Raw genomic sequence first — 19,399 nt, forward strand, 5'->3', positions numbered from 1 at the left:
CTCATTCCTCATTCCTCATTCCTCATTCCTCATTCCTCATTCCTCATTCCTCATTCCTCATTCCTCATTCCTCATTCCTCATTCCTCATTCCTCACAATCTCTGCTCATCACTTGGTATCTAGATCGCCGACCAGCACAACAGCCGCAAAATGACTCTCTGGGGGCAAGACACGGTCAGGGACGTCGCCGAGTCGGTGGGCATCCTCAATTTGAACAAGGATGTCAACCAAGCGCTCTGTCGAGACGTCGAATACCGCATTTCCCAAGTCCTACAAGAAGCCCTCAAATTCATGAAACATGCCCGCCGGACGATCCTCTGGTCGCAAGACATCTCGCAGGCACTTCGCGTGCTCGACATCGAACCTCTTTATGGCTACGAGTCTACGCGACCGCTGAAATATGGGGAGGCGTCACTGGGACCAGGTCAACCGCTATTCTACATCGAGGATGAAGAGATGGATTTTGAGAAGCTCATCAACGCGCCTCTCCCAAAGGTACCGCGAGAAGTCACATTCACAGGTGCGTCTCACCACCAGCTTCTGGAGCTCGTGGTAGCGTTGGCTGACCTGTGTGTCATGTAGCTCACTGGCTAGCTGTGGAGGGGGTTCAACCCTCAATACCTCAAAACCCAACCTCGAACGAAGCAAGGCATCTCGAGCTGGTCCCCAAAGGACCCAACGCAAACCCTGCTCTGGCTGCAATGAGCGGCACCGACAGCACCACGACGAAACCTCAGGTCAAACACATCCTGTCAAAAGAACTACAGCTATACTTTGAGAAGGTGTGCGCATCGGTGTTGGACGAGACGCAGCCGGAGTATCGCACGGCAGGATTGGCCAGCTTGAAAGAAGACCCCGGACTGCACCAGCTCGTGCCGTATTTCGTGCAGTTTGTAGCGGAGAAGGTCACGCACAATTTGAAGGATCTCTTTGTGCTCACGCAGATGATGATGGTCACGGACGCCTTGACCCGGAACGACAAACTCAATCTAACTCCCTACGTGCGTGCTCTTGCAGTTGACAGCAGCTTGCGCTGGCGGTGACTAACTGGAATGGCAGGTTGCCTCAATGGTCCCTCCTGTATTAACCTGCTTAATCGGACGCACTCTAGGCACAGGCATCGGAGCGCTAGATCACTACGACCTCCGCGATCTAGCTGGGGCGCTTCTCGGTCACCTCTGCAATAAATACTCCAAATACTCACACAACCTCAAGCCCCGACTGGCGCGATCCTGTCTGAAGACGTTCCTAGACCCAAAGAAGCCGTACGGAAGCCACTATGGCGCCATTCTTGGATTAAAAGCCATCGGCGGGGCAGAGGTGGTCCGACAGCTGATACTGCCCAATGCCAAAGCATATGGCGAGCTCCTAGAAGAGGATATCCAAGATTCAGGCATGAAGAAGGCCGAGGCGGAGAAGGTTGTCAGCGCGATCCTCAACGCTCTGGGGACATTGGTGGACGATGACATTCCCATGATGAACGGACACTCGGACGAGTCTGCTGCCAACACACGGGCCCAGCTAGTCGACAAGCTAGGAGAAGTGATTGGAGGCAGGATCGCAGACTCGGGGAACGCACGGTTCGCAAGGGCTGTGCTGGAGGGGGATTTTGCGGGATTATAAGTCAAGGGGGAGACTCTTTTGAAGCACTTACTTGGTACATAGACAGCAAGGCGTTGGAGGGGGATTGTGGAGGTTTCGGACGGGAAAAGAAAAGGCCACGCAGGTCATGATACCCGGGCATTTGCATTTGAATCACTTGGTGTTTTGAGGCCTGAGGGCAATGGTAGGAGCAAGCCATGAGACAAACACCATTCATGGGCTGGCCATCCAAGGAGGATAGCATTGTCTGACGCGTGCCACCAGAAGAACGAACACACAAACACACCCATGTGAAAGAGGGAAATCAATCCTTGTGGTGAAGCCGAGATTTGCAGTGAGGCTGGCGATTCCTACGCACCCATCAGTGACTACTGGGTACGCACCACCAATAAAGTCTTGCTGAGGTCACTGTCCACAGGTACGGTACCCAGTACTGGGTACGGCCGAAGATGTGCCTAGCCAATATCGAACAGAACTGATGCTGTACCCAGTAGGGCTGACAGCTAGTGAGTTTGTCAGCCCCCTGAAAAAGTTCGTGCCACAGTAGCGAGATTTGTATTCTTGTTCCTGGCAATCCCTCTGGTCTCCCCTCTGGTCTCCCTCTTGAATCCCTCTGGTCCCCATCTGCCTCAATTCATCCTTCGCGCTTGGTCTAGTGAGCCCCGTCTGGCGCGTCCACCCTCTTGACCACCTCGATCCTCCTGGCCTCTTTGGCCCCATCCAGCTGTGGTTCTGCACTGGGTGCCGAGAGTGCCACCGGGTGCCTGGGACGACGCCGTCGACCAATAACCCCATCCATCGAGGCCAGTTGCGATGGCATTACCGAACGTTACGTCGGAGGATCAGCCTCTGATCAGCCTTGAGCAGCAGTCAAATCTCCCTGACTCGCTCCGCTTGCTCCCTCGACAGCGTCACCTCAGACCATTCTCGCTTCCTCCGCTTATCCTGATGGTCCTTGCTCTGTCTGACGTTTCACACCTAGCTAAGTACTCGGTAAGTACATCCATATCGACCCCCGTACGTTAGCGAGAGCAAATCCTTGCTGTGCTTGGGCTTTGTCAACAGCCCCAAAAGTCCTTCTGATCGTCCTTCCACACCGCAGGGTTGGTTTCCCGTTTTCCTCTTTGGATATTATGTGCAAGCAACACACTCGTTTCTTCCCTCTGCTTGTTTGTCTATATGCCTGAATCTCTGAAATCTCCTTCGCAGCAATGAAGATCCTCGGCCTGCCCATCGCGATTGCGTGGTCTGCCCTTCAATTTCATTACGTTTGGGCCTTGTCCAATATCACTTTCTATTCAGACAGCCAGTGTTCGAAGTTCCTGAGTTGGAAGACGGGTCCCGACGATGGCACTTGTACGCCTTTTCCGACAAACTCACAGGGCTACCTTAGTTTCATGGTCACCAGCTTGGATCAGACATGCGCAGGTGAGTGCAGAGGAGGAGACGACGAGTGTCTCGAGCTATGCTGATCCATTTGGTAGTCACGGTATATGGCAGCGATGTCCCCTACTGCAGCTCAACAACGCTGTTCCTTGCCCCCTTCTCCGACTGCATGACCGCTACAAACGTCAGCCAGTTCTCCGTCGACTGTCAGGACTTGTCGGTCGCAACTTCTGCCGTGCCCTCTGTGGTTCCCACCGGAGCTCCCAACCCTTCTACAGGAACGACCTCATCTTCATCTTCCAGCTCTGACTCGGGTCTTTCCGGGGGCGCCAAAGCTGGCATTGCCATCGCCGCAGCGGTGGGAGGGTTGTTCCTCGTCGCCCTCATTGTGTTCTTGGTCGTCAGGAACAACCGTAAGAAGAGACAAGACATGGAATCCAAGAGGATCCTGGAAGCGGACTCCCAGCCAGCGGCACCTCCCTACTCAGCTGAAATGCCTCCCAACGAGAAGAAAGGACCGGTGGAGATGGCATCAGCAGCAATGGTGCCTGTGGAAGCTCCCGGGGACGCGCACTGGCCACCTCCACAAGAGATGCCAGGTGACTACATACATTCAGAGATGGAAGGGTCCAGTCCCTCCCCACAAAAGGACGACATCAAAACCGTGGTGTCATCTGAGAACAAGACCCTCGTGGAGTCCGAAGCAAAGCTGGATGTCAAAGCCATTCCCGAATCAGAACCTTAGCGGGCACCTCTCTTGCCTGTTATGAGGGAATTTCTCAGCTATCAGAACTAACGAGTTTTTCAAGCGCGGAATTGGATCCAACAGATGAAATGTGGGACGCAAGATGAACAAATTCCTCGGGCGTTGCTTGGGCCCAAAATGATTCCATAAGGAGTGGAGAACACTAACCGCTTAAACGAAAGCGGAGCGCGATCCCTCCACATAGCCTTGCTGCTACCTGGCAAGGCTAAATGCTGACTCGATATCAATCCACCAACACATTTCCTGAGCCAGACCTCCTTTGTCGATGCATTGCAGATCCCGATAAGACATATACTAAGTACTTGTCCCTGTATGGGGAATCAATGCCGTTGCCGACCGGACATTCCCTGATGAGCTTGGAGAAACGTTGAAGAAGGGAGGACGGGGCTCGACATTCTTCAAGTGATTACTCGAGGATTCGTTCAAGTCCTGACGATTGATAATGTGTGGCTCTCAAACCCGAGACTACAAAGACACCATTATTGGGCAGCTAATTGATACCAACATGTGCTATTTACAGCGACGGCCTTCACCTTCGGTGATTCAGCTCCAACCATGGCGCCTCGCATCTTGACGCTGTGTAACGTACGTGGGTATATATATATACGGGACGTGCACCATAGCATGGTACAACAACTGCAGCGACCTCAAGTGCAAAACAAAGAATCGTCTACGGAACAACGGATACAGACCCGCCAATGTTCTAATCTGGTTCTCATTCGAAGGCTGACTGCCCTCGTCGAAAACGCCAATATCAGCATCAACTTCATGTCACCACTCTCCAAACACTATTATATCTTCATCTGATCCATCGACGAGTATGCATGGCAGTCGCCTTTCCCTCTCCCGGCCCAGGACTCGACGTGGACTTGCCTTCGCCGCGAGCAACTAAAAGTATCATGGCCATAACCCCACAACCACCGAATCTGTCTCTTGGTCCACGACACAACATATATTTGCCAGGTTGGGGCGAATGAGCATCCGAATCAGAACCAGACCAGAAATGTTCTTCCAGAGCAAGCGGGAGTGATTGAAGTGGCTTGAATCGAAGTGGCCTGTACTTGAATTGGTCCGGTTCTCTCCAGCTGGTATGTATGTCCCGCGTACAGTACCATGTGTTGCTCCTTTCGGGGCCCTTGTATGGTGGTGGTTGGTGTACTCTACTATATTATACCTCCTGCCCATGTCCCTATGCTGTACCGAACTATACTATACTTTACCAGCCTACTGGGTACACCACGTTATGCCATGTCGTAGTTAGATCACATGTTATACCATCACCTATCTATCTGTCTATCTATCCCTGGTACGGAGTAGTTAAACGAGTTTTGTCGTAAAGCGCTCTTTTTTTTCCCTTCTTTATTTCTTTAAGATCAAGTGAGTCGAATGATTTTTTCCTTTCGATATCTCCTATCTGTCTATCTATCTTTCTAATCATCTTTTCCTCTCACCTCGTCTCCTCTCCTCTCCTCCCCTGCCTTGGACCCTGATGCTGATTCCCTGCCCCGTAACATGTGCCCCCCTGCGTGTTTCACGCCGCTTGCTCGAGGGGCGGTGCGGACACAAGGACTTGATTCGTGGACCGAGAAAGGGTCGCCTGGTTGCGTTGATAAGAGGAAGAAATACCGTCTGCCTTCTCAACTTCATTTACCTTCGATGCGCTTTTTTTTTTCCTCTCTCTCTTCTTCTTCAGAAGTTCCTGCTACGGGGGGCTCAATCCCTTTCTTCTCCACCGGCTCTCTTCTTCCGCGTCTGCGGCTGTTTTCGATTCTGCTTCGAGCTCCTCCCGCTCGCTCTCCCACCACTCAAGACAACTCTTCAAAAACTCCCGTTCGGCCTTCCTCATCTCCCTTTCCCGTTTGGACGTCTCCTCCTTGACAATGGTGTACTTGCTCACCTCCCTGGGCTGTCCGAGGTCGAGAAGAGGATCGAATCCTTCATCGTTCACCCCGAGAGCAGCGACCCCGCCGACCACGTCGTCGACATCGTATTCGTCGTCCTGGAGCTCGGCGATCCTCCGCCCGTACGTCCGGGGCGCATAGTCTTCCAGCGTGTCCGGGCGCACGTATCCGTAGAGCATGAACTTGATGTAATGCTTCTCGATTTGCATCCCGCGCCGGAACGCTTCCCTAATGATCAATTGGTCCGGCCGCAAGAGCACCTCGGGCTCTCGACCAAGCTGCTCGGCGGTACGAAGACCCCAGTACTCCAGCTTGCCCTTACCCACCTTATCCGGCGGCACACCAAAGATACTCAACCCTTCCTCGTCTGCTGCTGGCGTGTACTTGTACTTGATCCACTCCCTCAAGGCGTCGAATCTAGTCGTCCACATCTCGCGCTTCAACACCCGCAGGACAGTGGTGAAGCTTCGCTGCGCCAGGAGCAGTTTCCTCATCCCGTCCCTCTTCTCCCCGCCAACAGGATCGTTGAGTCTCATGTCCAGCTTCGTGAGGAAACAAGCGGAGAAGTACAGGTCCAGATCCGTCATCATGCCTCTATTGTGGCAGTACCCGATCCGTCGGGCGTTGTCCGGTATGTCCAGCATGAACCACAACCTCTTGAGCGCCAACGCACACCTCGCGGGGAGGGGGATACCGTCTTCCGCGAAGACGGCCATGATCTCGTGGACGACCTTCTCACGGTGCAGAATCATTTTGAGCCACCGAAACGAGGGGATTCGTCGAGGGATTTTTTGCGCTGCTAAGACGGCATTTGGGTGAGGAATGCGTGCGGCAGGGTCGGAGCGGCAAAGATGTGCGTAACTGCGGAACATGAATGCCCGGGCACTCTCGGGCGCTTTAGCGGTCGCTTGGGAGAGGATTGCTGTGGTAAATCGTGTGTCAAGAATGGTATGGAAGTCTCTGCTGATCGCGTACAAGCTAATCAGCTCCTTGACAGGGAGGTGTGATGCCAGTGCGAAGCAGAGTTCCGGGTACAGCAGAAAGCCGTGGAAGATATTGAAGTTCGGGTCACCCGTGTGCTGGTAGACATATGACGGCGGAGGGAGGATTGCCTCGGGTCGTTTGCGTTTGAGAGAATTCCGGGCGAATTGGTGTGCGCGCTCGATCCGATTAGGGGACATGTAAATGTGGTCTGGTACGAGGGAGTCTGGGTTTGAGACGTGAGGAGGAATGCTAGAAGCTACAGAGATGCCGTGATGAGCTGGAGGACGTGGCACACGCGAAGGGAAGCTCCGCAGCCGGCGACCAAATTCATCCCGGTCCACGTCTAGACCAGAGGTTGCGACCTTATTCCAGGGGCCTGTTGGTAGTGGTTGTGATTGCTGCTGGAGTGGACCGGTATCACGGTGAACGCTTTGCTGTGCCATTCGTGCTAGACCGGAGCCAAGGGGGTGCTGTAGGCTATCGTATGCAGCTCGTTCCACGGTTCCTAACGGGGGAAGAATCTGTGCGGTACGGAAGTTGAAGGGGTATTGTCCTCCGGCTGGAGCGACATGAGGGTTTGAAGGGACACCGCCAAAAGTGTAACTGTTTCCTACAGGACTTGGGGGAGCGGGGGCGAAGATAGGGTTAGAGCTTTGAGCAGCATATTGTTCATGGGTATCTGAGCCTGGTGGAAGAAGAGCGTCAACACCGTAGATGGCGTTTCTTCGCTTGTGCCTCGAGGCGGTTTGATGTGCATTGGATATAGCTGGGTTCAACTGTGGATTGGTGTCTGGTTCGACATTCTCCTGGTCGCTTTCGTCGAACTTTCTTCCGTGATTGTCGTCTTCAGAACTCGATTCCAAGTCTGTTTCAGCCTCACTCTCTGTAACATATGGCTGAGGTGGAATGCGTTGTCCATCGCCTCGACGTTGGCTACCGGCCGGAGGGTTTGTCTGGGGGAAGCAGCCTTGTGGTGTGGACGGTGAGGAGGCTGTGTGAAGTGGCGTTGAAAGACCCGAGCCGGAGGTCGCAATATCAACGGGGCGTTGAGCCGGATTCCTCAGCTGCGAGATGGCAGGAGTATGAATGGTGGATAATAGAGGAAGACCATCGGCATCAGGTTGAGGAGCATCATCAGTGAAGTGCCCTGCCGAGCTCTCGGCGTCTGCTTGCGACTGCTTTCTGAATGGATGCAAGAGGTCTCCGACCTTGCTTTTACCGTTACTGAAGAAGCGCGATTTCTTCTTCGGGGGTGGATTGTCGTCCATGTTGGCGAGCGACAGAGATTGCTAGAGTGTGAGGAAAACAAAGGGAGGTATTCAAAGCATTGATCATTGACTGTGATATCCAGCTCAAGTGAATGCGACTCAACGTGTTGTGGACAGGCAGTGAACAGACATAAATAAATAAGAAAGAGAACAATATCAAGCACTGGACTTTTTGTTTCATGTTGGAGGTCTGGCAGAAAGTTGCCGGCTCAGAAATGACAGCCACCAGGTGTGCATTCACTTGTTGAGTCCTTGACCTACCTTGGCGTAAGAGGGAGAATGTTGTTGTCGAGGGCGGCCTCCTGGCAGTGAAGTAAGAATTTACACCGAGGGTGCAACACATTGCCTATAGAGTCGACGCCGGCATTAATGTTCTCCACCCAGAAGGTTGGTGGACGAGAAGATGCTGATGATAATGGAGGTTGAGACATTTCAAGGTTGTGAGGATGACGCCGAGTACATTCCCGAACCAGAGGTATTCGATGGCGAAGACGAAGTCATCGGAGCTCAGAAGCGGAAACGGACCTCGATGAAGGCAAGAGAGCTGTTCGCTGATGTCAAGGATGGTGAAGTTCTTATACAAGCGTTGCAACCTTGTGTGCGCGACCGTAGATGTACGGAGAAGCAAGAGAACTGCACACCGCAGACGCAGAATCTAGATCGAAATGCAATCAACGGCTTTTGCTTCGCTCGCTTCCACATTCCATCATCTCCATCTCACCCTCGACTATCGTCAGTGGCGGCCTAAAGCGGGTATCGATCTACCACTGCTTTCGAGATCTCGCTTCAGTCTAGCTTCTTTTTTTTTTCTCTTCAACCCAATCAATGTCTTTCGGGGCTGCCGATTTGGACAGTCAAAAACTTGGAATAGAACAGCCTAGATCAACCGCACAGAGGTGCAATGAGAAGGATGGTGCTGTTGGCGTCACGATGTCCCAAGATTGGGTTCCGCCATGGCACACTCAGGTCATTTGCTGTGGCTGAAAAGAAGACGCTGTCCTGTCTCTCAGGCTGTACCCATCTCGACATGGAGCTTCCCCAGAGACACTTCCTGCATTGACCTATCGTAATCATTCAAGCTCGTGCCTGCAGGCATCTCCTGATATGGCCTCGAGCCCCAGTGACAGTGTGGCCGAGGCCGAGCACCATATCGGCCATCTTCTTGACAGTGCCTTACATGCGAAGGACAAGGCAAAGGCAAAGACGAAACGACTTCTTTCTGTACAGACTGATGCATCTTCTGACGCCGAAGGCAACATCTTTTCCGATGCCGCTTTCGATCCTGCCAGAGTTCTTCAAAACTCATCGCCGAAGAGGAAGAGATCGACGCGTCAGGCAATCCAAGATGGTTTCAAAAGCATCAAGTACCTCACTACCCATCCACGGCGAGTCATGCGCAGCAAGGCTACTCATATTGCGGCCGAGAAACTTGGAAACCGTCATCCGGGATTGACCATTGACCAAGGCCAGGAACTGCTAGATGCCTACGATGCTCTTGCTCAGGCTGTTTCTAGCGATCTCTCGGATCTTGATACTAGTGCCGTCACTTCTGAACTTGACGAAGCCCACGATCGCGTGCACAAATTGGAACATCAAAGGGAAAGCTTGCAGACGGCCTGGATCCTGTCCCGTCACGTTTCCCGCGTCAAAGTTGTTCGTCCAATATCTCGTCCCGAACGGTCCCAATTCAGGGATGGTGGTAGATTCAAATGGGAGAGATATCTCGGCTATATGGCTCTCTATTACACTCGCGACTTCACAACCGGCTACATTGACGACTTTCGTTCACCACCGTTTGATCTCGAAGACCTCGCGCGTATTATTGAACGAATAGCCATTACCTCCGCACCCTGGCAGTCCTTTTTTGTCAACTTGCGACACGTCTACATGTGGAAGTCACCTCGTCGGACGGCGAAGTGGCTGGCACTGTTCTGTGTCCTGTGGTACACCCAACATCTTGTGGGCTACTTGTATTTTTACATCATCTACTCCACTCTGCGAAACAGATTCCGCGCACAGTCTGTGCAGACACTGCGAGAGAGCGTGAGCAGGGCCTTTGACCGGGAAGCCCGCGTGCAAGCATGGGGTGAACTCATCCAGAGACACGGACAACGTGACTGGCTTGAGCCGTTTCTCGATGAGATCGGTCCAATCATTCAGCTACAGCTGGGTGACTTGGCCGACTTTCTCGAGATCCTCGTCAATTTTCACCGGTGGGAACGGTCGAATCTGACCCTGGCGACCCTCTTCTTTTTCTCCTGTTGCCTTCTCGTCACGTTGTGTGCAGATATGGCGTTCTGCATCAAACTCGTCTGGTTGATATTTGGCGGTGGTTTTTTCCTCACATACCCGATCGCCACGAACTATCCCAAGTACCGGTTGTTGTTGTCACACTTCAGGTGGGTGTTTTGGGATATTCCCACGCATGCAGAGTTGGCGGTACTGAGGCTGCAAGAAAAGGCGGCCGCCTGGGAAGAGAAGGGGTTGAGGGAATTTGAATTGAGAGATGATGATCGAGCGAACGACGACCACAGTGAGTCTCCCCAGCAAGGATTGACTCCAGAGGACGAATACTCTTTTCAAGTCTATGACAACGTCGAAGGACGAGCACGCCTGGTTATCAGCAGGACAAGTCTCACGGTCTGTTCCACGGGCGGCCTACAACAGGATCGAAGCTGGTTGTTCTCTTCTCTCTCAGAAATGCGCAAGCTCGACAGCATCGACATCCACTCCAGCTCGACCCTCGAGAATCTCAGACACCTTCACACGCGCTCGGCCGAGGCGCTGCAGTTCTTCTTCCTCAACGGCAGCGGCACGGATTTGACCATCCTCCTGCACCCTGTAGACCGGGATCGCGTGTTCAACCTGGTCCTCGCGTGGAGTGGCTTGAGGTGGCAGTGTTTGCAGATGGAGAGACACAACACGACGGCTTGCGAGAGGAGTAATCTGGACAGGGCTATAAAGAGGGCGTTTCATTGACTCGGGTTACACAGCGTGATGGTGTAGAGCAGGGAGCAATGAGGTTGGACTTGACGCTGGCAATTTTAATGGCTTCGTAGCCATGTACGGCGTATATTTCTTCATCTGCGCTTGCCTCCAAAGCACTTCGAGAGGATCCTCACGAGAGGTGATTCGATCTTCGATACGTAATCATGAATGAACGTCGACAGATAGAATCTTTAGGCCAAGTGATTTATACAATCGAAGACCTTCATAGTAGCTGCAAAATGGGGGCCATGGGACAGACAAATAGGCAGGAAGCCGATCTGTAACACCACCAGCAAGTCGATTAGGGATAGCATTGCAGCCATTCCGATGTCTGGGGAATTGGAGGAGTCGCTCATGCCCATGAGATACAACACTGGACAAAAGTCAACCGATGGAAGCCCTTTTGTACCATTGCTCCGTCTCGTGCCCTCCGTCGCCGACAGGACTCCCTGTCGACCGTTGCCGCTCCTCGCAGAGCAAGAAGCCTGCAACGAGAAAAAAAAAAGTATCTCCATGCTCGTCATCCCTTATCTTGCTTTTTCGTAGCCATGGTACATAGCCATGCCATTTTCAATGCCGATAAGCCCCAACCCACCTTCGCCACCACGCGACGAAATCGACCGTGGAAACGTCAATGCCCAGCCTCTGCAATTCGCTCGTGTCCAGATGACAATCATACGGCCTCAACGTCCCATCGGGGGCCGGCTTGCCTCCCTCTTTATCAGGCACGATCCCGTCCAGGGACAGGCCCATGATCTCGGCGAATTTCTGCGTGATTTCGTATTTTGTCATGCGGTCCTCGCTTGAAAACTGCAGTATGCGCGGGAGGTTCTCCGGGTGCGGTGAGGCGGTGTAGAGTTTTGCAATGTCGAGACACACCCTCGCCACGTCTTGCACGTTTGTAGGGTAGCGGATGGCCCAGTCGTCCATCTTCACCTTCTCGTTCTGCGACTTCCACAGGCTGTCCATCAGGACGTTGACCGCCGACTCTTTATTGTTTTCCTTGGGCGAGGTCGGTCCGTAGAGCACGGGGACTCTCAACACCACTGTATTATTGGGGGATTGGAGGACCGCGGTCTCTCCGTCGAGTTTTGTCTGGCCGTAGATGTTGGTGGGCTTTGGGGTATCGGTGGGTTTATAGGGAGCTTGGCCTTGGATGCCGGGGAAGACGTAGTCCGTGGAGATGTAGATGAGGAAGGCATTGTGTTTTGCGGCGCAGGAGGCGAGGATTTCGGTCGCTGTCACGTTCAGCTTGTGTGCTGCTTCTGGGTTTCGGGTGCACGAGTCCGGTTGTCTGTCTGCGGCGCCTGCGATCTTGTTAGCTCTAGTAGATCACCGTTCTTGTAGAGGTTCCGCTCTACAGTGGACGACGACTTGAGGTCTGGAGCTTTGCGTTAGTGTTTTTTTTTTGTAGTGACGCGGTGTACACAAGCCACCCCTACTTGACCTGATCGAACAGCTTGGTGACTGCGTCGGCATCTTGGAGGTCTACCTTGCGGACTGTCTCTGAGGCGCGGCTGAAGCCTGTGCCTGTCGCATTCCAGCCGGCATCCGAAAAGGCGTTGAGCACTTGACGGCCTAGAAATCCTGAGGCGCCCGTAACGAGCGCGGACGGCATTTTAAAGTGGTTGTTGATGGTGGTGGTGATGGTGGAACAGAACATTTGGGAGGTCGAGTTGGAGTTGTATTCTTCGGAGCTTGGTATAGGTGGTCCTTGTTTTGGCGAGAGCTCTACTCCTTACGCACTGTACTACTGAGAACTACGGAATGCAAAGAAACCTGTGTTATGGCTGGCACACTGAATCTATGTTGAGTCCTGTTCTAATCCTCACCCAGTTGGTTCTGCAAGTGTTGCTTTGTTATGGCTGCTATGTTTTCACTCCAGGCTCCAGCAACGAGTCGTTCGAAAGCTGGTCCCTTTATTGTCCTCTTCTCCCTTCCTTCGCTCAAGGCGAAGATGATGATGAAAAGGTCATTTTGTCTGGTTCCAAAGATTCCCAAGCGACCCGAAGGCCACAAGGAGCGGTCAAACTAAGTAGTTTTCAACTAGCAATAACACGACATCGGCTGGAGCCTCACTTGTCGCGTATGCCCGAGCACCGGAATGGAGAGCGCAAAAACCAGACGCGAGAAAAAAAAGAAGCACCTTTTATACCCTGCGAGACATTGCTTCTTGGCGACCATTACCTAAGGTAGGTAGTCATGTGAGGCCACCAAGCTTCTTGGCGGCAGCCTAACTCTGACTTGTCCCACCGCCAAATGTCTCCAAAATGGTCGCTAACTCAATAGGGGATAATGGACAGTATGTACCGGGTATGTATTAACAGAGCCATGGGGACCTACAAATGAGGGCGAGGTACGAGGTACAGGGGTACTATTCGGTAAATTACAAAGGGTACTACCACCTATTAGTCCGGTGTCATTCGGCCGTCTATCCAGATATTTACAACTACCCAGTACTGCTTTCGCCCATGCTCAATCCACTGTTAGCCAACCCGTCTCGCCGTGCGCTTCGTACCTGCCAAGGCGCTAATCAATGCCTCCAGCTCGGAATCTCGACGTCCCTCGTCGCTCTGCTTTTCTCGTTCTTTTGTCGTCCTCCAGCATCCACCACAGACCGGAGATCCTCATGGAGATTGGCGAGGAGGAACGGGCAAAGAGGACTCAGGTGTCCCTGGAGATAGTTCAATTATAGGTTACAAGACCAGAAGCTCGGTTTGTACTGGGTACGACCCATCTCGAAACATCCCTTCGAAAGTGAAGGCGGCCATCTCTTAGGGACTGTCATCCTCGAGAGACGCGTTGCCGACGAGCTCTGGTCTGGGCTTGCTCTCGGAGCTCCCAATGACTCTACTAACCTTGCCGTCCGCCGACCTCATCAGGTCAGCGACGTCCGCCTCCCCGATAGATTGTTTCACTTCTCCGGCTTCCTCTTCACCCGGCCCTCTTGGTTTCTTCGGGCGATAAGGTCTCTCCCATCGCCGTACTTAGAGCTTCGTCATCGGCTTCGCTCTTAAGCTTTTTAACAGACTCCTGTGCGAGAGACTCGGTGTTCTTGGTGTCGTCGCTGACGTCTCCCTCGTTGTCCTGCCGGATAATGTCGATGAAGTCCAACCACGCTTCCGCGAATTTGAACTGCTCTTTCTTTTCGACCAGGAACGCCAGAAGGAGGTTGACGAGCGCGGTATTCACCGAGGCGGGGCTCCAAGCGAAATTGACAGCATATATCGAGAGCCTTCTCTTTGAATGCTCCATCGGCCCAATCTAGCGCCTACTCCTGGTTAGCACCTTCCTCATCGGTAAAGAGCGAGGAGAGCACATCGGGCGTACCTCGTTGTCTCGTGCTTGATACTGCCGTGCTAGGTTATCCATGGTAGGTGCTGCACGAATAACACCTTGGAGGGAGAGTGTTGGAGGAGCAAGGTGCTAAGGGAGTATGCCCTAGAGGGAGAGCTGTTGAGCTGTCGCGTGAGAAGGATTTCGGCAACTTGGAATTAAGAGGATATAAATAACAAAAGACCGAAAGGGTGGATTTGAACGGATCAAGACAATCATAAGTGTTGGCCGAAGGTGAGTACGACAACATTGTGTGCTTGGCAACATGCATTCACCCGCCAAGTCTGATTCATAGCTACTGCCTCTTTGAAAACTAGATTCCTCTTGCCAAAATCTTTTCCTCTTGTGTTCGCACGTCAAAGCTGTCAACAGCCAGATCATCCTCACAACCATCCTCACAACCATCCTCGAGCGACCTGCCCTTTCTCCCCCACTGAAACTTGCCCTGTTAGGCTCTAAGGCGGTCTCCATGGCAACACCACACAATTGTCCTGTTTGTGGGAAGGATATTTCCAATGCCAAGCGCCCTAGGCAGCACGTCCGGTAATGCCCAGGCCTCGAGTTCGAGACATGTCCGACACGTGGTGTTGAGTTAGCCAAGGCCTGGCAGCCTTCTGTACACGTCAAGAAAATGCTCAAAATAGTTGGGTTTAACCTATCCCAACTGTGGGAAGGATATTGCGGAACTGAAGTCAAAAGCTCAACATACGAGAAATTACCCAAAAAAAAGCACCCGACATAACCCACGGCATGCTTAAGAGCCTCAGCAACAAGATCCAAGATGCAAATCCCAACAATACATGTCTAAACAAGACGGAAGAAGTGGATCAAAGCAGACTTCTGAATTTCACTGACACAATCCAATCACTTTTACGCGCCACATCCCAGCCCAGCAGAGCTTCTGCTGCATTACGAGAGCTTATGAGACTCTCGCCACGTCATGAATCGTGCCCCAAAGTTATCGACTGCGGTAGTGGAACATTTGCGGTCTTCATCGGGGAGGGAAAATCCTTTCTATTCGCGAAGATGAAGTAAAAAAAAAAAAAAGGAACGTCGAGTCCTCGACAATGATCAAGCACACCTTCGAAAAGAGCGTTCAGACCTCGAAAAGCGCCACAAGGACATCGAGGAGCAGGATGCCGAAATGGAGAAACTCGAGGCATCTCTGACACGGCAGTATCGGCAGCAAACGCAAAAGGAAGAAGATCTCAACAAGGGAGAACACAGATTGCGCGAACGAGAGCAAGAGCCTCGTTATCGAGAGTTTGAAATCTCTAATCAGACGAGTCCGTCCAAGCTCGATCATCTCGGAGGTTTGTTGAACGAATTGAACCTGGTGGAGTGAATGGATGCGCTGATGATGGATTCTGACGATACGAGAACACGCGTTTTGGCCCAGGTTATACCACCCGCAGACGTTGAGCCGGGCCAGTCATCGTCGCCTCAAACACCGCAACTGCTCCCTCGAGGGCACCACATATTCCTTCCAGCCGTATACCAACTATGAACCTTGGGCGGGACCAGCCATCGTCACCCTTGTACACGCCAACCTCTCCCTCAAGAAATCCATCGTATGTTCCGGCGATGAGGGGTAGTCAGAGATGGGATCCACCTGATCCCGCGTTATTTCCTCCCGTCCTGCACTCGCATCAGCCATCGGTATTCACACCTCCAACCTCAGGCGGTATTTGAGGACTAGGGTCACCGGCAAGCACAAGTCCTAGTGGCCCTACACCTATGCAAACTCCTAGCCAACGTTCAACTACATCTGATAACGGGCAGCTGTCAGGTACTGGAGGCGATTCTAGTCAACGACGCGTGGACGCAGTATTCCCTGGCACTCGCCTTCCACCTTACCCTGGCTCGGAGCTCGGGTTCCGCCTTCTGGTTCTCGCATTCCAAGCACAAGTTCTCCGCCGATCAAGCGCCTCGTTTTCGCGGAAGATGCCGTAATTGCCATGCCAGCTCTTTCTCAAATAAGGCAAAGGAAGGTCGTATGAATGACCCCATTCGTCAGCACGAAGAACAAGATCGACGACCTCGCGGGACACGCAGATATTCGGCATGTACCAAGAGTACGACGTCCAAATTTCCATGGACGGATGATGGTAGTCACGACGATAGCAGCGGCCCTGAAATCGCCGAGATTGCCATCTGTGCATGAAACCGCAAGGTTGGCACGGGAGGTGTGCTGGATAGTCAGGTTCAAGACAATCTGAAGAATCGTGACTTCGTATTGATGTCGCATAGCGAAACATCGAGACACTCATTCAACAGAATACGAAATCGCCGGCAAGAGAGGCGAAGTGAGAGTTGAACTTCTTTTTCGAGGAAGTCAGCGATGTTGAGTAGCAGCTCGTTTGGTAACTCGAGGAGCGGATTCCGGAGGGCTTCTGAGTACTCGGGGCGCTGTGTCAAGTCCCTTGCTTTGAAAGCGACCCAGCTAAAGAGATTTTGAGACACGGTGATGACACTCTGCGGATGTGTTTGAGAAGCCAAGCCATCGGCGCTTTTCGCTTCTAACTTCTGCCACCAATTTGTCGGTTGCTAGAGTCTCATAGGTTGGGGAAGGATGCAGGCCCGGATTGCGCATCAAAGGGGGGACGAAGCGGTAAGGTCGGAATGCTGGACTCTCTTGCTGCATTCAAGAGATGTTATCACAATATGTGCGCCATAGTGAAAGGAGGGTAAAAGCTGGAGACGGATGATATGTGGGCGAATCTGGATCTTTGTGTTCTGCCCATGTCACAAGGTTAGTGAGGAGCTTCAAAGGGCAACCGAATCTCAGTCTCCGGAGCCTAACCTGAAAAGGGGCCACATGCAATGCCAATCCTAAACGTATCAGCAAGGTCCCTAGAATTTATCAATTTCTTAGCAGTGAGGTGGTGCTGTTGGGGTCTCTGCTTCATCCTAGCATGACTGCAGACCATCATCAGTGTTGGCGGCTGTGCTTCGCGTGGATATTGCTGGGATGAAGCCAACTTACCCTCCCAATTCCAGTCTTTCATGACGGTTAACCAATGCAAGTCTCCTCTCACCGTGTAATCTATGAATCCCGCCCTGGTCACTGGATCTATGCCCTTCTTAAATGCAGCCGACTCTGGAGATTCTGACGATGCCGATGGAGAGCGTGCTTCCGCGTCGAATCGAGTCGTGATTTCAATGACAGACCTTGAGGAAATGCCTTCCTCGGAAACCAGAGAACGGTCCCTGGCAAGACCTGCGGCTGTTGACGCAGGGCTTTGCAGAGACTTTCGATAGACAATCCCATGACGCGCTTCATATTCATCCCTCCTCCGCCACACCTCCATTGTGATCTCTCTGCATCGGTCTACTATCCCTGTGATCATACGTTTGGACATGAGGTCCCAGCGCTCGCGGACCCAATCCCTGTCATCTGCGTCGAACGCTTCACATCCTGCTATAACTAGTGGGAAAATGTGCACAATGGTCGTACGCGAGGTCAGAGGAATGGTCGCGAGGAAGACGAGACTCTTCGATGCCAATTCCCAGATAGAGTGCGCCCAGGGAAGCTCAGGAACTGCTTGACGGAGAAGTAGTAGTGAAGCCCATCGATACGCTTCAGCTGTCTGGATCGAGTCGGTAATATTGGAGTTGAACCCGCCTCCGCTCTCCCAATCTATCGATGGGACCCAATTTTCTATCGCCACTCTTAGTTCTGTCGCTTTGGAGATAGTGGCCAGAGAATTGCGGTTCTCTGTTCTCCTTCGAACGCGACCGACAAGTTCCCCGAGGCGGCCGATCAACGGGAAAAGCGTGATCGCGCAGCCCATGAGCGGATCAAGTTGCTCTCCCCTGGGGATGGAGCTGCTGAGTGAATTGCAGGCGGTCATGAATTCAGCGTCGTTGAAGCTTTGAGGTTCCATACAGACTGAGCGAGCAATAACATCCATGTACAGGCATGTGTTCGCCAAAAAGCTCAGGCGGCTCACATTCCCGGCAGTCAGCCTTGACGTCTGGTGTCTAGAAGCAGCTTGCCGAATCAATACCTTGGCACGGTTGATGTGGTCAATCCCGGTCGATGACTTCTGATGGTCCCATGTTTCAGCGAAGCCAAGGGCCAGCCTTGCGGCAATGGCAGCTTCTAGCAGCATGTTGCCGTTCTCGTCATTGATGAGAGCTCGCTCGCCAGACTGAAAATGCCGCAGCCCAAGAAGACGTAGGTGCGACTGAGTCTTGCACATGTGTAGGCAAGTCATTGCAGCCAGTGCGTGATAGAGTGCAGGGCAGCCAGACGCCAATGGCCAGACCAGAGTTCGCCATGGATTCTTAGTTTCGTCATCCTTGATTGAGAGAATAGCGCATGTCTGCTGCTCGAAAAGGTGCCGTATCATTTCCGGAGTACCACTTGGAGATTGAGGCTGTTGATATATTTGTTGAGTGCTATCATTATCGATCAGATGGGAAGATGCGGCAAAATCTCCTAATGAGACTGGAGAGGGTTCGGCGTATGACTCCAACAGAGGTATCTGCCAATCCATGTCTCCGGGGTCTTCCGCCAGCACAGCCTCCGCCGAGTCGAGTAACTCGTCAATCCCGGAAAGATTCCACTCGACATCATGATTTATCTCTAATTCGTTGTCATGAGTTTGCGCTAGCAAGTCGCCCAGCTGCGATAAGTCGTAAGATGCGGCATCTGCTGTAGAAATCGGCAAGAAGCGATAGTGGTCAAAGAGACGGGATGGGTGGTCGGATAGAACATCATTCAGGCCATTCGAGACTGATGGCCCTGTCTCAAGATGTGTAATATCGATGTTGTCAACATTGCTTTGAGCACTGATATGAGCACTCGCTGGCTTAGCCGTTCCTCCGGCTGGTGGCACCCCCTGGTAGTTGAGCTTGAGCACAGATGGCATTGCTGCATCACTTGGAGGAGACTCGACGCTGTCCAGAACCCTATCATCTGTCGAGGGGATGGTAGGCCGCAGCTCTGGCATTCCATCATGGTCTTGGACTGTCTTTGAAGACCATTCATCACTAGCCTGAACGACTCTTCCCACCGGGTCATTCGCCGATCGACTGTCTGACGAGATGTCTAGTGCTTCCAGGTGATGCTGGGGTCTTCGGGACGCCGCCTCACCATCGGTGCGTCCGTCTTTGATCTGTTGAATCGGTCTCCATCTGAGAAACTTTGGATAACCACCACA

General features: G+C 52.6%; 8 protein-coding genes across 8 annotated transcripts; 3 read left to right on the forward strand and 5 right to left on the reverse strand.

The window, feature by feature from the left end:
* Positions 1–150: 150 nt before the first annotated feature.
* On the forward strand, positions 151–1,623 carry A1O5_00271 (transcription initiation factor TFIID subunit 6; the record flags this gene model as incomplete). Its single annotated transcript, XM_007740891.1, has 3 exons — positions 151–520; positions 583–1,001; positions 1,060–1,623. 3 exons carry the CDS (start codon positions 151–153, stop codon positions 1,621–1,623), a joined length of 1,353 nt encoding a protein of 450 aa, XP_007739081.1.
* A 1,190-nt stretch (positions 1,624–2,813) lies between these two features.
* On the forward strand, positions 2,814–3,733 carry A1O5_00272 (uncharacterized protein; the record flags this gene model as incomplete). The annotated part of the gene is made up of 2 exons (XM_007740892.1): positions 2,814–3,030; positions 3,087–3,733. 2 exons carry the CDS (start codon positions 2,814–2,816, stop codon positions 3,731–3,733), a joined length of 864 nt encoding a protein of 287 aa, XP_007739082.1.
* A 1,723-nt stretch (positions 3,734–5,456) lies between these two features.
* A1O5_00273 (uncharacterized protein) lies at positions 5,457–7,907 on the reverse strand (the record flags this gene model as incomplete). Its single annotated transcript, XM_007740893.1, has 1 exon — positions 5,457–7,907. The coding sequence occupies one exon, from the start codon at positions 7,905–7,907 to the stop codon at positions 5,457–5,459; it is 2,451 nt and encodes an 816-aa protein (XP_007739083.1).
* A 1,104-nt stretch (positions 7,908–9,011) lies between these two features.
* On the forward strand, positions 9,012–10,886 carry A1O5_00274 (uncharacterized protein; the record flags this gene model as incomplete). The annotated part of the gene is made up of 1 exon (XM_007740894.1): positions 9,012–10,886. One exon carries the CDS (start codon positions 9,012–9,014, stop codon positions 10,884–10,886), a length of 1,875 nt encoding a protein of 624 aa, XP_007739084.1.
* A 579-nt stretch (positions 10,887–11,465) lies between these two features.
* On the reverse strand, positions 11,466–12,513 carry A1O5_00275 (dTDP-4-dehydrorhamnose reductase; the record flags this gene model as incomplete). Its single annotated transcript, XM_007740895.1, has 3 exons — positions 11,466–12,202; positions 12,257–12,276; positions 12,338–12,513. 3 exons carry the CDS (start codon positions 12,511–12,513, stop codon positions 11,466–11,468), a joined length of 933 nt encoding a protein of 310 aa, XP_007739085.1.
* A 1,316-nt stretch (positions 12,514–13,829) lies between these two features.
* A1O5_00276 (uncharacterized protein) lies at positions 13,830–14,267 on the reverse strand (the record flags this gene model as incomplete). Its single annotated transcript, XM_007740896.1, has 2 exons — positions 13,830–14,159; positions 14,226–14,267. The coding sequence occupies 2 exons, from the start codon at positions 14,265–14,267 to the stop codon at positions 13,830–13,832; spliced, it is 372 nt and encodes a 123-aa protein (XP_007739086.1).
* Positions 14,268–16,156: 1,889 nt separating this feature from the next.
* Positions 16,157–16,610, reverse strand: A1O5_00277 (uncharacterized protein). Its single transcript, XM_007740897.1, has one exon. The coding sequence runs from the start codon at positions 16,477–16,479 to the stop codon at positions 16,204–16,206; it is 276 nt and encodes a 91-aa protein (XP_007739087.1). The 5' UTR covers positions 16,480–16,610; the 3' UTR covers positions 16,157–16,203.
* A 526-nt stretch (positions 16,611–17,136) lies between these two features.
* A1O5_00278 (uncharacterized protein) lies at positions 17,137–19,189 on the reverse strand (the record flags this gene model as incomplete). The annotated part of the gene is made up of 2 exons (XM_007740898.1): positions 17,137–17,150; positions 17,218–19,189. The coding sequence occupies 2 exons, from the start codon at positions 19,187–19,189 to the stop codon at positions 17,137–17,139; spliced, it is 1,986 nt and encodes a 661-aa protein (XP_007739088.1).
* Between the last annotated feature and the right edge of the window lie 210 nt (positions 19,190–19,399).

Source organism: Cladophialophora psammophila, assembly GCF_000585535.1.
Source record: "Cladophialophora psammophila CBS 110553 chromosome Unknown aczJe-supercont1.1, whole genome shotgun sequence".
In the NCBI taxonomy this organism is placed as follows: Eukaryota; Fungi; Ascomycota; class Eurotiomycetes; order Chaetothyriales; family Herpotrichiellaceae; genus Cladophialophora; species Cladophialophora psammophila.

Bases quoted from the DNA above. Each gene is read 5' to 3' on its own strand.
- A1O5_00277 (XM_007740897.1), bottom strand. From the start codon at position 16,479: ATGCGACATCAATACGAAGTCACGATTCTTCAGATTGTCTTGAACCTG.